The sequence below is a fragment of the Falco naumanni genome, chromosome 4 (genome assembly GCF_017639655.2).
Source record: "Falco naumanni isolate bFalNau1 chromosome 4, bFalNau1.pat, whole genome shotgun sequence".
NCBI classification, from domain to species: domain Eukaryota; kingdom Metazoa; phylum Chordata; class Aves; order Falconiformes; family Falconidae; genus Falco; species Falco naumanni.
The window spans coordinates 97,511,637-97,527,539 of record NC_054057.1 but is presented as its reverse complement, the minus strand read 5'-3'; the positions used below and the strand labels follow the sequence as shown (position 1 = coordinate 97,527,539).

At 44.9% G+C, this 15,903-nt stretch overlaps 1 protein-coding gene across 24 annotated transcripts in view; it reads right to left on the bottom strand.

The window, feature by feature from the left end:
• Positions 1-15,903, bottom strand: part of CADPS (calcium dependent secretion activator) — a 220,803-nt gene that overhangs the window by 93,653 nt on the left and 111,247 nt on the right. For 12 of the 24 annotated variants that reach the window (XM_040589456.1, XM_040589459.1, XM_040589457.1 and 9 more), the window contains exons 9-12: positions 15,423-15,489; positions 7,162-7,270; positions 5,846-6,058; positions 1,685-1,696 (exon numbers count right to left, since the gene is read on the bottom strand). In XM_040589456.1, coding sequence (XP_040445390.1) covers positions 1,685-1,696; positions 5,846-6,058; positions 7,162-7,270; positions 15,423-15,489 — 401 coding nt within the window. The remainder of the gene's footprint in view (positions 1-1,684; positions 1,697-5,845; positions 6,059-7,161; positions 7,271-15,422; positions 15,490-15,903) is intronic. The other 12 variants (XM_040589458.1, XM_040589463.1, XM_040589479.1 and 9 more) reach the window with 1 other exon arrangement.

The following is a 15,903-nucleotide window of genomic DNA, read 5'->3' as shown; positions in this document are numbered from 1 at the left end:
GTATGTCATAAGTTAGAGGCTCATGCTTCTTAAAGCACGTAGAAGTGATTTACAGGCTAGTTTTAAATTCATGCAACTTATGTGAGAACTGAATCAACATTTTAATTCTGCATTCCTGCAACGAAGCATCTGCAAGTTGACAATACAGAAGACACAGCAGCGTTCTCATGATATCTCTAACTATCTAAATAAAAATAAAGCAATTAAAGCACAAAACTAATAATCTAATAGGATAGCAGTGCATTGTAGTGCAAATACATGTAATGTTGCCAGACCCAAGTCCATTCATTCATTCACTCTTTCTTTCTTTCTTTCAAAGTGGCAAAAATCTGTATTTCCATAAAATTATGATTTTTTTTTTTTTTTGGTGGTAAAGTCTGATAAGAATCCTCTTTGGAAATCCAAACATTTAGAAAAGAAAAAAAAGAAAGAAAAAAGAAAGTGTCTGCTGAGAAGGAATTCTGCCTGCTACCCAGGGGTATATTTATACACACACGCACATACTCACACACAGAAAAAAAGAAGAAAAAAGAAACAAAAGAAGGAAGAAGAGGAAAAAAAAAAAAAAAAAAGAAGTCTTGTTTGATGGCCAGGAGGGATGACACCGCCTGTTCCTTCTCATAATTGCATTCAGATACTCTGGATACATATTTGCCAGCTCTCATGACCCACTGATGCTATTCCCTCCTAAGGAAAGCAGGCACTCACCAGGTATTAGAGAAGCAGCTTACAACATCAATAAAGGATTTGTATCGGCTGTATTTAAGGCTGAACAAAGACTAAGGAGAAACTCTTTTACAGCACCAGTTTGGGCTTTTGTCTTTTCCAAAGTAGGTATTCCAGTGGGAAAATGTAAAATAGTAATTCCCCTGGCTTATTCTTTTGCAAGCATTGCTTTGATTGGTGACTGAGACCCACGCAAAAACGTTAATTTATGATAATTTGGGGGGAAGAGCAGCACCCCTCCGTGACTAATGTATTTAACTTGGAGTGGGTCAGCATCTCCAAACCCGGGGTGACCCAGAGAGCTGTTGCTTGCTGCCGAAATCATCCTCTACTGAGTTTACGGGAGAGGGAACTATCACACCTCGACGATTCAGACTTATTTTCACAAGGCACGTGTGGAGGGGTTTTTTGGGGGGGCTTCTGTGGAGTCCTGCACCTCGTTTAGGTTTCTCAGGGTCTCCTGCCCTACCTTTCTATGCTGTGAGGTGTCCACGGTTAGCCCCGCACGCTGGTGTGCTACACCAGGCTAATCATCAGCACGGAGAGAAAGGATATTGTCAGAGTGCAAAATGATCTGTTTTCAGGCAGAAAGCAGTCAACTAGATGTAAATTCCATGAAACAAAAGAAGGTATTATTTACAGTTTTATTGTGATGTTAATTAATATTTACATCTCGGAATGAAAAATAGAAATGTTAATGATTGGCTTTGCTAAGAGGATCACTTGATGCCAATGTGAAAGCCAGGGAGAGAAGGCAATTATGCAAACATCACATGCATCCCAATTTCAGTATGGAAACTTACATTTCAAACCTCAATTCAGGAAAATAACATGGAAAGTTTGTACTACAAAATCTAAACATGAGAAAGATTTAAGATAAAAAAAAAAAAGCACATTGCATATGTCAGATAATCTAGTCTGATTATCTGAGCTGTGCTAGCTACAGGGAAGCACTTACCCTTGAGTCCAGCTAGAAGTTAGCAGGGTAAGAAGGAACAAACCAGAATAACATAAAGACTAGCAACAAGGCTCAGGAAAGCAGACAGGAGCCCTAACCTAGCAGCTAAATATTTGGGTTCAAGCAAAGAATGAAAAAGAAACTTAAAGAAAAATCAAACCAACTAAAAAAACCAAAACACAACAACAACCACTTACAGCTGAAAATTTCTTAAGCAGCTCAATAAACCTCACTACTTATTATGGGGGAACAAATCATTACAAATTCTCAAAACAACCAACTCTTTGTATATGGTGTGATTAACAGTCATTAAATATAAACAGACATTAAAAAATGAAATATAACCACAAGTGATACGTAAAACAAGTACGGACCAATCTTTCATGTTAAAAAGCATAACGTTTCACAAATAATAATAAAAAAAAGAACATTGAGCATGTTTGGGAATTTTGTTTGATGCATCACTAACACAGAACGAACAAAGATTGGTGCTTTCAGACAAGTGACCACTTTTATGAAGCTTAAATATTGCCAAAAGGCGTAGTATGTATTGGCAGCATTATTGACTATAATACTGTGCATGATTTCAACAGTAAACAAGAACAGTTTTGGGTTTTTTCTTTTATAATGCGAACATTGGAGAAAAGCACAGCTTTGCGTGAATGGAGTTTTTCTTTGAAATTGTGGCAAAACAAAAAAAGCAAAACTTTTCACTCTAACAGGTATTGTTCACCCACATAAAAGGAATTGTAGAGTCATACAAAAATTAATGAATAGCAGGATCTATTTTTTTTTCCAGTACTTAAATTGCAAATAAAATAAACTCCACCCTGGTTCAGAGCTGTCTGTTTACTTCCAAGACAAGTGCTGCTATCAAACTGTGGATGAGAATTTGAGTGCTGCTCGAAGTTGGTGTTTACTAGAGTCAAAAGAAATGGGAACCAATGAATTCACTATTCTCCCAAGTTTCCCCAACAGCAAAATATGTTCTTCTCAAGTTTCTGTTTAACAGACAGCTCCATCACAGGAGCGGAGGGCAGGATTTTTTCTGCATGTGCATGCATGCGCATGTGCCATCTCGGACTGCTACAACATGAAAGCTATAACAACAGTTACTCATCGAATGGCTTAACATTTACTTCTTTGCACATCCTCATTCACCATAGCCTCTAATAAGCACAAAAATTGTGACAGGTATATAAAGATAAATGTACAAGAATAAAATATCTCACAAAAGTCCTTACCTTTCTGCAGGCAAAAAATCCCCCAAAGCCCAAACAACAACAACAACAAAAAAACCCAACAAAAAACTCAAGCCAAAAAAACCCCAATAACAAACCAAGACCCTTTTAAAAATGCAATACTTGATATGTTTGAATTTCAAGACTGAAGGAGCTGAGAAGTGCATTTGTGCATTTAAGACTCCCAACAAGCCATCATGTGTGGCATGCATGACTCACTTCTGCTTCTGATTATTTAACTGCTGTGCCCAATGACTTTTGTAAGGAGCATTGCCACGTACAAACGTTAAAATATGAAAAATGAGTAGCCTTTGCTGCTGAGATGAAGGTGTACTATGGCATGCTGCCCTCATCCTCCTGCAGGATGAAGGTCCTGTGCACAAAGAGCTGTCAGAGGGATCTAGATCCAAGGGAGGAGGAGGAAGGAAGACTTAAGGACAAAATGCAGTAGCCCAGAGGATGCTGAAGTAGGAAGTCATCATCAGACTGATGAGCCGACTGGTTTCCCCCTTCCAGGCTTTGGCACAACACAGCCAAGAGGGTTTCCCAGTGCCTGCAGCAAAAAAGTGAGCCTGAAGACACCCAGCTTATGGCAAGAACACATTGTGGATGGAAAGAAGGTGATGGCATAAAAACCAGCCGAATTATCTGCACCTGGAGCTGGTATTGGCCTGAGAACAAGCAGAAGAAACTAAGGTCAGATCCTGACCCCCTCAGATGCCCTGCAGGGAACAGGGGGTGAAATCTTGGCTGTTTTCACCAGAAGCAAGGATGAGGGATCCCTGACTCCTGGCAGGTGCATGAGATGGAAAAATCCAGGTCAAACCTGTGGCATTTCTCTAGCTCTGAGCACAGTCAAGCTGATACAGTTTGCAGGACCATGAGCAGCACAAGTCCCTGGTGGACATGCTGGGCTGTGGTTAGGTGCAGAGGGGACTCCTGGGCTCAGTCACCGACTTCGCTGCTCCCTGGTGAGGACTAGGACAAGCCAGCTGCCCCTTATCCATCCCAGGCAACTAAGCGGGTTGGGGTCAGCTCTCCCCAGGCACACAGCGCTTGGCTCTGCACAGGGACAACACACCCAAAGGTCCACGGCCCCGGGCAGCCCATTTCCTTCCCCCAACTCCTGGCAGACTTTGCTACAGCTGCTGCCAGGCAACTAAAGATGTGTCTAGGAAAGGGACCCTTCACCTGACCCCATATATTGGTCTGGCAAAGCGAAAACTCCATAAACATCAGGAATTTACCCAGCAGAAAAATTCTCCAGGCCTGATGCCTGGAAGGGTGGGAGAAGACTGGTGGGGAAGGCGTTTCCCCAGTCTAAGTTCTCTCACTGCCCTTGTCCCAATCCATGGGGATCATGCTGGGACAAGCAGGAGCGCATCCTCTTTGCACCAACCACACAGCTAAGAGCATCCTTCAGCATCGCTTGTTAGGAGAGGGAGCCACAAGCAGCATCCCTCTGCCACTCTCCCTCACTACACTTTGCAGGCTTTTAGCATGTGAAAAAGCAGCAGTAGAAGGACCTCTGTGTGCTATTTCCAAAACCACTTTGAGTAAACATTCTGGGCAGAGACACATACAATCCCTGGACAGCACAACTCAGCCAGGTCTCGAGGCTGATCACAGCCAGCAAGTGTCTCACTCACAAGAGGCCAATTCCTACCTCCCCTTCTGGCTTTCTGAGAGGTGTCCTTCCTTCCTGACCCCAAACCTTTACACCTTGCACCCCCAGAGTCAGTGACCTGACTTGGATGAACAGGATGAGGGTCACTGAAATGAAAACACTGACTATAGGTTTTACCACGCTGCATCATGCTACTTCTCACAGCAGCAGCAATGCAAGACAGAAGGGAGTCCAAAATATGCAGGCATTTGGAGGACATAAATCAAAAAAAGCAGCAAGCAGAGGTTTTCTGCTGTAACATTGATTGTACATCATCTGTATGTCTTGCATTTTATTTCCTGTACATACTGACATGAAGAAGTGAAATCAATATAAAACACAGGCAAATGATATTGATAAGCAAGGGGCAGGTTTTCTGAGTTCCCTACAACAAAACACTCCATAAGAACTTTACAAAGACTATTTTAAATGTTAAAATCTGACTTAATTAGTAGAATTTGCTAATATTTACCGCTTTTCCTTATTTTACTTAGGTTCAACAATGCTAATTCTTAAATTCTGCTGAAACTAGCAAGAACTGCTGCATGTTACATAACAAAGGGGCTCCAGACGTGTGATTGAGACCTTCAAGAAAAATGAGTGAGGAGGCATTTGTGTGGTTTATAATCAAATTACATTTGCAAGACAAAAGAAATTGCTCTAAATTTCAAATTAGGCAAACTGGGTATAACTGCACAGGACACGAAGCATAGCTACGACTTAAAAGATGATTGCTTTAAATTCACATCTAACTGGCCTGCAAAGCAACCTGTTAAAAATACCATATGTTTTCCTACAGTTGAATATTCAACAGGAGACCTCTTTTTGTGTGTGCATTTCATACTTGCAAGATTTGCACCTGTAGTTCTGAGCACGTGATGCGTTTGACAGACAGCTAATGGTGCTAATGAATCGCTCTGATATGGGTGTGCAGTTTATTGTGTGGGGGTAAAGCACGTGTCTGCAGGAAGCAAGCTGGGTCTCAGGCTGTCAGATCCCAGTCTCTCCTCCATCAAGTATTGCACTTTAAAATACTCATTGACAAGTTCCCCAAGGAATTTTGCTTCTTGGGTTTGGTTGTGCTGAACACACAGGTTAACTGCTTCTGGATTCACTGATGTAAAAAGCAGCTTAACGATAACGAAAAAAATTTCATTTCAGAGTCAGAAACATGTATGTGACTATCGATTTACATCAGTGCAGAAAACCTTTCCATCAAAGACTTCTGCCCTCTAGGAGAACTTATTTACTTACAAAATTGAGAGATTGGGGCGTCTAGCTGGGGTACATTTCCTCCTTTAGCATTTAGCTTTTGCACTTGGGTAGGCGGCACAGGTTTGTGAGACTGGCCGGTGGCTCGGTACATGGCTTGGACCCACAGGATACGGTCCTGCTCATCATCACTGGCAAAAATCACCGTGTCTCCTTCCTTCACAGCGTTGAAGAATGCTCTGCCGCCCTCCAAACCTGGCATGGGAGGAAGCAACAATGGAGTTTTGAAGACTCGGAGGCCACCCAGGGGATCTCCCCCAGCTTCCCACCCCATCGCAGCCCCGGGTGCTCCCTAGCCAGCTGCGTGGCCCCCGGCTACTGGCTGAGCTCAGCCCCTCCCCAGCACCAAACTCACCTGCAAGACAGCCCGCCAGGGCACCCTGCACCGCAATCACTAAAACAAGCCCCAACACACGCAGATTAATTGCTTCTCTCACCTACAGCCCCCTCTGTGCAGGTTCCATGCAAGCGGCACCACTGGAGCCCCATTAAAAATGGGTTTTGAGGGGATGTGGTGGGAGGTTTCCCATTAGGCTGAGTGCATCAGTGCACAAAAGGTGCTTGGGTGATGTGCTTATTTGTCTTTGCCCTGGTTCAGCACCCATCTTCCCATCTCCCTAACATGAGAATTAACCTGGAATAAAGGTCTTGGCAACCAACCTCCTGCGTCTTTCTTTGTCTCCTCTGGGGATAACATTATCCAGGGCATGGTGAGCATCACCATGCTCAACGTGTTGCCCCACTGAAATAAAAGAAATGTCGTGCTCCTCCACTTGAAGAAGGGTCTCAACACTCAACAGGTACCTCCAGGTACCAGGGGGCTTCCTGTGCCTGCCCCTTCCACTCACTCGCATCCACCAGAGAGAAAATGGGGCAGGCAAAAATGCTGGGTTGCTCCCATAAATACCTTCTACAATAAAGACAGACATAGCTGCTAACCTTTTATTGAAGGAACAGAATCTGAAGGCACAGGTCAGAATCGTTACTCAGTTTGAGCGTTCAGATCACTATCAAGTTTTACTGGGATTTAAGCATCTAATTCACTTAGACTCCCCAGAAGAGATGAGCCTTTCCCTCCTCTGGTGCAACTCCTAGCTCAATTCCTTAGATCTATTTATAGTAAAGTCATGCATAGCTAATGATCAGTATAAACACAAACATATTTAGAATAATGCTGATCACAGTTCAGCTGCAAGCAGGGGGGGAGAGAGAGAGAGAGAGGGAGAGAGCACTCCCGTTTGGGAGGCGCAGCGAGCCCGAGCACCTGCGGGCACAGCAGCGAGCCGCCAGCCCCCTACCTGGCTGCGGGTCGGTGTAGTCCACAGTGTATCCGTCGAGCTGCAGCAGCTCTTGAGGTTCAGCTTTTTTCTCCCGGTAGCTGCACATAGCAAATGTATATTGACTAACCTGAAGAAAATCACAAAGCTAAGATGGCACCGGGTGATCACGACAAGGCAATGCAAAGCGCTTACAAACACTGTCTGCGGACAGCGTGTTTACGGGGACTGGGGGTGGTGGGGTAATTTTGACGGTCATCACCCATACGAGACAGACTAAACTTTTTACCAGGCTTTTGCAAAGCTCTCTTTTAACACACCCTGCTGCAGCAGGCATCTAATTCTCCGCTTCAGTACGTACAGCGGTTTAATTTCCTCCCAAAGTGGAAGCTCCACGCTTTAAAACCCTCTATCATTCATCCCCAGACAAGTGCAAGAGTGACACCCTGTCACAAACAATGTGAGCTAAATTGCTAGGTGCCAGTCATATTAAAGCAATCTTAAGATCCCACTGATCTCGGCAGTTGTTGTCATCAGTGCTGTAAATGGCAGCTCTCACTCCTCTGAGGTACCATCTGCATGACACGATACATTCAATGTCAAGCTCTTGACGGAAGCCGACTCAGCTGCGGGGGCTCTGCCAGGCTCCCAAATCGCCTTTAGGAGGCCATCAGGCTGCATCAAGACCCGGCGGTACCCGCCGTGCTGCAATCTGGATGGTCAGCGAGCAGCGCATCCAGGGAGGAGAGGAGAGGAGAGGATTCTCCATCCCCCAGGCTAGGAACTCACGGGGAAATTTACTGTCAAATGATTTCAAATGACTTTGTTAAGGTTGTGTCACATCCTGGACGCCTGACGTAATTTTATTCATCTGGACATTTTCTTGACCTCTGGAGGAAACTTTAAAACTCTGGTGGATGGCAATGGATCATGCTCGTCATTTTTTGGAAGTCGGCAGAGATCCTGAAAGACGGGAGAGCTGCTGGGCTGGGGGGATTTTGCCTTCAAATTGCCAAATTGCTTGGCTACAAATACACACGCAGCACCTCTTTTGGTGGCATCTATCGCTAATAAAATGTCATTTATTTAAGTCAGGGGACCCCTCTACTGGCAGAGTGTCTCCCAGTCGGTGCTCGGTTTCTTGCTGCCCTCTACGGGCTTCTGCTAGCTGCCAGCCTGCTCTCAGCAGCCCTGCCTGCACCGTGCCTCCCTCCAGGAACAGCTCCAAAAGCCACCTAAGAATAAACCCTATCATTAACACATTTGTGGGAGTAAGACTAAAAGTGATGCTTTAAGCATCTTGCATCCTCCTTAAAACTACCAGCGCTGACGAAAGATTGACAAGTAACAGACCAATAGCAGGAGCACACCAGTGCAGATTCTATGCTATGAACTTTGAATGCATACCATCGTACCGGCAACACAAAAATTAAAAAGATTAACACGAAGAAATCTAAAAATAACCCAGTGCCCCACAGCACAACATTCAGACTCCTGCAGCGCTCATTCAGCGGTACTCGCAGTATATTGCTGCCATCTCCTGGAGAAGCTCTTGAATGTGCTTGATTTATGGTAAGATGCTGGAGGTCTCAGTTGAGCGGTGAGGATTTGAGGGCTCTGTGTTAGACAGCCTGAACTTCAGGGACTGCGTGATAAATTTAGCTCCTGAAATGAGTCAAGTGCTAACCTACTCTCACATTGATCGAAAACATTAATACAGCTAACGTTTTTTTCTTCTCCTGCACACTCTATAGCGACAGGTAAAATTCATTCAGTATTTCAGTTTCTTCTCCTCTGACCCTGAGCATGAGGTCTGAATTTCAGGCTCTCCTTCACATACAAATAATTCCTGTCATCTTTGGATCCAGAAAATATTCTTCATCCCTATCAATAAGCCAACCATACCGACAGAACAGTAACGTATGGAAACACACGTAGGCATTTCAAAGCTTATACTGCTCACGTTAAAAGTTATAAACCAGATGCAGACAGTAAGCTCTGGTGGGGCCATCCTGGGACAGAGGAAAAGCAAATTGGTCGCTCCTGTCAGCATCCACATCATTTCCTTGGAAGAAGCTGCTCTACATCACTATTAGAAGAGACCTCTAAGAGAAACCTGCAGGTGAGTCTACGACATCCAGGGCTCATCTGCGTTCACGTCTTACTTCTCCTCTACTCACATGGCTCAAGCGCAAAGCTCAGGATTGCCCAGGCGCCTGCTGGCAGGAGTCAGGCGAGGGCCAGGCTGGAGGGAGGAGACAGCTCTCGATGGCCTCTGGAAAGGGTGCCAGCTGTGCCATGCAGGGTGCCTGCACCCAAACAGCTCCACTTACTGACTTCCAGGACTGGCATACCAGCCTGTCTGCCCTGTCCTGCTGCCTAAAGCATTTACTGCTTGTGGTCAGAAAGAAGCTGATGCCCTGGCTACCAGTGCAACGTGGCTGCTTCCATTTACAAGCAGTGGTAAAGCAAAACCTTCTGGAATGCTCGGTATGCCAGTGCTTCCCTGCTGAACAGCACTGTAGGGTCAAGTGGAGACTGCAGCTTGCCTTTCATCAGTCCTCTAAAATACTGTGCTTTACAGAGTCTGCTTTCTGTAGAAGCTTAGAAGTGGCTAGACGAGTGAAACAGTTAATAGCAGAAATTAATCTTACAGCCTGCTGAATTCACACTGAACCATAGCTGAGCACGAGAGTGAGCGAGCAGATGGGATGGGAGAGATGAATGGTTTGAGTAATTGGAAAAAACACAGATACAAAGAGGAAACTGAAGGAAGACAGAGGAGAAATCTCTGCCCAGTGAGGGACAAACTCTCAAAGCAGCTGGGATTTCATCCAGGGACTCGACAAGGGCCAGGAAAGGAGCATCTAAGGAAGCTGAACTGAGTGAAACTAAAAGAAAGGAAATAATCCAAGGCTGCCCTGGCTGGTTCATTACAAAAAAGGGAAAACACTTTGAGAAATAATTACAGACAAAAGAACAGAAGGAAAAGAAAGTGGGGGGAAAAGGAGAAAAAGACAAAGAAATTCAGGAAAGGGGAAGCAGACAGCGGGAGACAAATGCCAAAGTTCACTTTTCCCAGGCTGCTAAATTAGATCTGACTTTGTTGGCACTTGACCATATTCTGTCACCAGCTATATAATCCAACTGATTAATAAATACAGTAGATATGTATTAACCAGTCCTGACTTCGTCCTTGTTTTTCCACCAGAGACTCCTGCTCTAGCGAGCACTGCTTTCCCCAGGATCCTGCTCAAACCTGTTAATTGTCATGCCTCACACTCCAAGCCCAGTCATTCACCTCCCCCTTCCTCACTGTTGACATAACACCGCCCCACTTGGGTTAAATTCTTAAATGGACCTTTCCTAGATTAACAGCATGCATTTTGTCCCAAGGGAGAGAAACTGTGCTAAGATACTGCCAGCTGTAATACAGCTTTTCACTTTGATGGGAGACTCTTGTCCTCTGGTTGCAGCTGTATGTTGCCTCCCGAGCCCTTTCCTGACACAAATGAGCAGAGGAAATGATCTAGCTTAAAGTAAAAAAATGTGAAAACAACAATTTTCATATATCAGCATGTCCATTCAGCCCCAAAGAACTGCACACAGCAGTTGTCCTAACCTCCTCCTTCAAGCAGGAGGTGTGCCTGTGTTCTCCATGGGCAGGGCTGTGATGGGAAGCCATCCCGTGTGAGTACAGATGAGACACGCAGGACCCACTGTAGCCAGGTGTACTAAGCTGGGGCGTCTGTTTGAGCAGCAGTTTCCAAATGTTTCGTATTTATCATCAACACTCGAGTTTTCTCAAGAATCACTACCTATGCCCAGTTCTCAGCGAGGTTCTAACTGAAAACATGATTTAATATGATTACAGGGACCAGCTACGGGTCATTTACCTTGACTTGTGGACCATAGTCTAGGACCACTGGTGTAGTACACTGCAATTTTGCTGAATTATTTTCAAATTCTGTTGGTTAGCAGACTTACTGAACACTTACTTCGTTTCATTTTCTCCCGAGTCAGCTGAGTTTTGCTAAAAGCAGGAACTGTCACTGTTAGTCTAAATTATAATGAGTTCAGGGAGTCTGTCACTAGAACAATAGATCCAGGCGTAGACACTGCAACTGGTTTTAATCTGCAGAGGGTTGATCTGGTTCCAACAACATTCTGCAAACACCATCAGACACAATCAGCCGAAAACTGCTTCAAGCTACTCAGCAGACATGTCATCCAGGTACCATGGAGTGTTACTTCCCATATGCTGCCAGAGCACAGAAATGGGGTTATGACAAGAGAAGAGGAGATTCAGTCTGAAATCTCAATGTAATTAATTCATTTGCCCTTAAGAATCATTATAAGAAATTTCCTATCACAAAGCCAGCAAACCCACCAGAACCAACAATAGTGTGGTTGCCAGTACAGCACATTAGACCTTGCAAAGAATTAATACAAGCTCTGTCAGCTATGAAAAATCCCAGCTCTTGCATGATCAAGGGTCTAATTGGCAAACTGGCTGAAATGCGTGTGCTGTGCTCAGGCAGCTGATATAGCAACTCAGGAAACACTTCTAACATCTTCGATGGATGTACATTTTCTTTTCTAACCAGTCACAGAGAACTTTGCCCTAAACCGCTCCATTGCTTTCGCTTACCACTGCCACTGGCATTACTGTTGCCTTTACGAAGCATTTTCCTCACTTGTGATGCTGCGGACCATTTCCATCCAAGCTCAGGGCCATATTCTGCCATCACTTTCACACTGCATATCTCAGGATTTAAAATTAGGCAAGTAACGAGTCTCTGCCATGTAATTTACATCTAATCAGTATTCTGCTCTTCTGCTGCTCATCTCAAAGGGTGTCTACGAGAAGGGTGGGCAGCGTGCAGAGAGGACTGCGATTCATTCGGAAGAGAAAACTATCCCTTCCTAACGCACGGGTGCATGCTGGAGGAGCATATGCACCGGCTCTGCCAGCCGCGCCATGCTGCAAACCTTCCCCAGGGGACTGAACCAAGTCCACCCAGCACTGCCTGTGCTGGAGAGGTGCAGCCCAGTTCCAGAAATGGCACAAAGGAACCGCTTTCACCCACTACACCCAAACAAATCACCTCCACTCCTCTACAACCCTCGCAGCTACAGACACAGAAGGTGCGAGGGATTATTCCACCCAAATTACAAGGCAGTTATTGCTCCTTTCCCCTCCTCTACAGGCCTTACACAAGCCAAGTAGCAGTGGAAATGCTCCCCCCAGAGCTCCTTTTTCTGCATACGCACGCAAAGCCTCCGTTCATACCAGCGAGGCATCGCTGACACAAAAGAGACAAACTGCCATCAACACCTTCCTCCCTGGTGCCGCCCATGCAGTTTGGCACCTTTGTGCCTTGTTTAGGTGGCTATGAAGAGTTTGAGTATTTATTACCATGAATTTCTTAACAGCTGGTACCAGAAGGCAGAGCGGTACCACCCAATAGCACCGCTTTTGGTGCATCCATCTGAAATGGGGAGAGAGGGGCAGGAGAGGGCACAGGACCGAGAGGAGGAGGAGGTTACTCTGCGAGGGGCAGGAAGGGAAGCAGAGCTGCAATAGAAGATGCTACAGATAAGGGACAAACAAGAGATCAGAAAGGAAATGTTTAGTTATTCACCCAAATATATAGCCTTGGCCTCTTGGCAGTGCCACAGACTGACCAGACCACTATAACCCAAAAGGAATTGTCATGCTTCGGACTCCGTCTCTCTGCAGGAGCCTCCTGACACAGGGGTTGCTCGTTGTCTGTTCTTTACCTAACAGAGCCAGCTCACCTTCCTGTGGGGCTTATTTTCTGTCTGTGGTTTAGCAGAGTTCAGAGCATCCTGGACATCAACACCTTTGCTGCCAATCCCTGCTCATATCAGCACCCATCCTTCGCATTGCATGAAAAGCAAATGACAAACATACGGACAGCAAAGTATTTTTATTCCATCTTTATTGCCTGCTGACATGTTCAATATGCTCCAACTACATCTGAGGGACTGCATAGAGAGTGTTTCTTGTTTATATTTGATGTACAGCAGAACACTTTACATTGCACCAAATGTTGAGCAAACGGTAACATAACGGAGAAGCTGCGGTGGCAGCTGGAATTTCTGAGGTGGGCTACAGAGACTCTCTGGGGGCAAAAGTCTGCTCATCTTATTCAAATGAATTGCTTTTCTGGCCAAATTCCGCTCTTATATGCCAACTGACGAATACAGACCTAGTAACATGAGAAAACATGGAATAACTCTGAGAGCTTCAATTCCACAACAAGCTGAAGAATATATAGCAACTAGAGAAGGAACTGCAACCACACAGAATGGCCAGAAGAAAGGCTCCTTGAGACACACATGGGAATCCATGTCAAACCTGTAAACTCTTGCACAGAAGGCTATCAATAGATACATTTATGGGAGAAGCTATGTTAGGGAAGAGGATTCTCTGATTTGGAGAATCCTTGTTCACAGGGAAAAAGGGATTGAGAACTTGGTCTAGTAGGAATGAATCATCTCCCAGGGAAAAGCAATACTAGTTGCCCTATAGGTGCTCACAGACCACCACAGAACTTTTAACTTCACTTCAGGACATAATACAGGAAACATACAGAGAAAAGCAATCCTTCAGTCCCTGCCCCAGAAGAGGATCGCTGCACACTGTTCCCAAAAGGCTTTTCCTTTTCTATGTTCTTGGCTGCTTCTCACCCAGGAGACACCCCTGTCAGGTGCCAAGTGCCCTGTCTCACCAGGGGCCTGGCAAGCCCCCGCACGGAGGGTGCATTTGGAAACCAGACGCCTGTAGGAATGGATTACACAGATCCTAAACCCATCACTTTTACCTAAATCTAAATACACTGCTTGGGCAGATAGAGGCATCTCCTGGGGCTACTCTATATTAACTCCCACACTTCTGTGGCCATTTGGACCCCATTTGGAGTACAAATCGAGCACTTAAAACTGTCACTGCTGTTTACACTTGGTTATTGGACTAGGTACTCAACTGGTCTCTCCAAATAGGCTCCTACTTACACGGCTCACACACATCATATAACCCTTTCACTTCCCCAGGATGGATTTTCTCATCTGCCACATAGTTTAGCACTATGGAGACTGGTAGTGATGGACAAACAGAGAATGGGATTAAGTTTCCTACTAGGACAGTTAAACTTGGAGTAATAATTAACTAAAAACAAACTAACCAGTTTACACCAGGTGATTTAAGACCAGAGAAGCCAGCTTTGTAACGTGGGAGATGGACTGTGTGGACTCCTCTTACTGGCACAGGAAAGTCAACACACCAGCATGGTCCATCCCAAATGTGGAGCCTGGTGCACCTGGTTTACACCATCTCTGCTCTTACACATGGGTGAAATCCTGGCTCTTCTGCAGCAAACCTGCCATCTGCTTTATTAGCTTCACCTTCTGACTTGACCAGTTTGGATCTGTGCTGGCACAAGATCTCAGTCTGACTCCACGTTATTCCATCAGAGCACCTCTGTGTTGCTTTCATCACAGGACCCTGCACAAAGCTTTTATTTCTCATACTTGGAGACAACATAGCCTGGGGAATGCAGAGAGGGGGGAGAGAGAGATGGACCCAAGAGGACTCTGTGGCTTTATCGGGCTGGTGTGAAGATGGAGCTGCTCACACTGGGGCCCCTCACTTCTGTGGCCAAGGCAGTGGTTTCAGCTGCACTTGGAAAGGTGAGGGAAGATCTAACACACGGAGTACTGACCAGATCCTTTTAGGTCACAGAGGATATCTGCCCGTTTCCTTGAAATTCTTAATCATGGTCAAATATACAGGTCTACTGAAACTGGAAGGGCAGAAAGTGGAAAAAAGAAAAAAAGGGGAAAAGGAAGAAAGTTTGCAAAATGTTCAATGAGTGCTGTAGAGAATGAGAGGCAGTAATGAACGTGAAGGCAAGATAAATGTCCAGAACGATACACTGATGCTGACGTAGCCTGTGATGCACCCAAGTACCTCCAGCCAAAACAGACCAAGCTTCCTCCTTGTCTCATTGATTTCTCACTAAAATTGGTTCTCCATTTCACCAAGCATTCATGTGCATCAGGAAACTCACAGCCAGAGGTCTGCAACTGGGATAGCCTTGAGAAGATGTACATGTGTAGGAAAACCCCCATGATTTAATAGACACCCTACGCAGAACCACAGTTCAGCATCAATTACACAGCACTGCAAATGGCCAGAAGACAGACTTATATTTTTCATGTTGTGATTTAAGATCACTTTTAGTTAAATCTGTTACCTGGACCAGGACAAAGAATCGTTTCTTCCATCTCTTCCAAACATTTTTACCAATGGCCCATAAATACCTAGGAGGAAAGAATAGGTGAATTCAGTACACAAGTTACTATATGTTGTTCTCCTGCTTTTCAGTGTTTTCTTTACACCTAGAAACTGAAGTTAATGCACAAGCAGGAGTAATGACAAGACTCTTAAGCTCTACAGCATTCATGAATGTGTTTATTTCTAGCCTGAACAAATAACCTGTAAAGCAAGTGACATAAAAAGCTCCCAGGGTCTAAACATTACACAGTATTAATTCTCTCTTCCTCTTCGTCTTTCACAACTTGCTCACAATTTAGAAGTGCTTTAATGCAGTGAATAGTTATGACATGGTTGGATGGGGGAAGAATACATTTGCAACGGAAGAATTAAAGGAGCAAAACCCAAAATGTTGCTTTAAGCCTTCACAAAACCGTTTGGCTGAGGGGAGCTGTCAAACA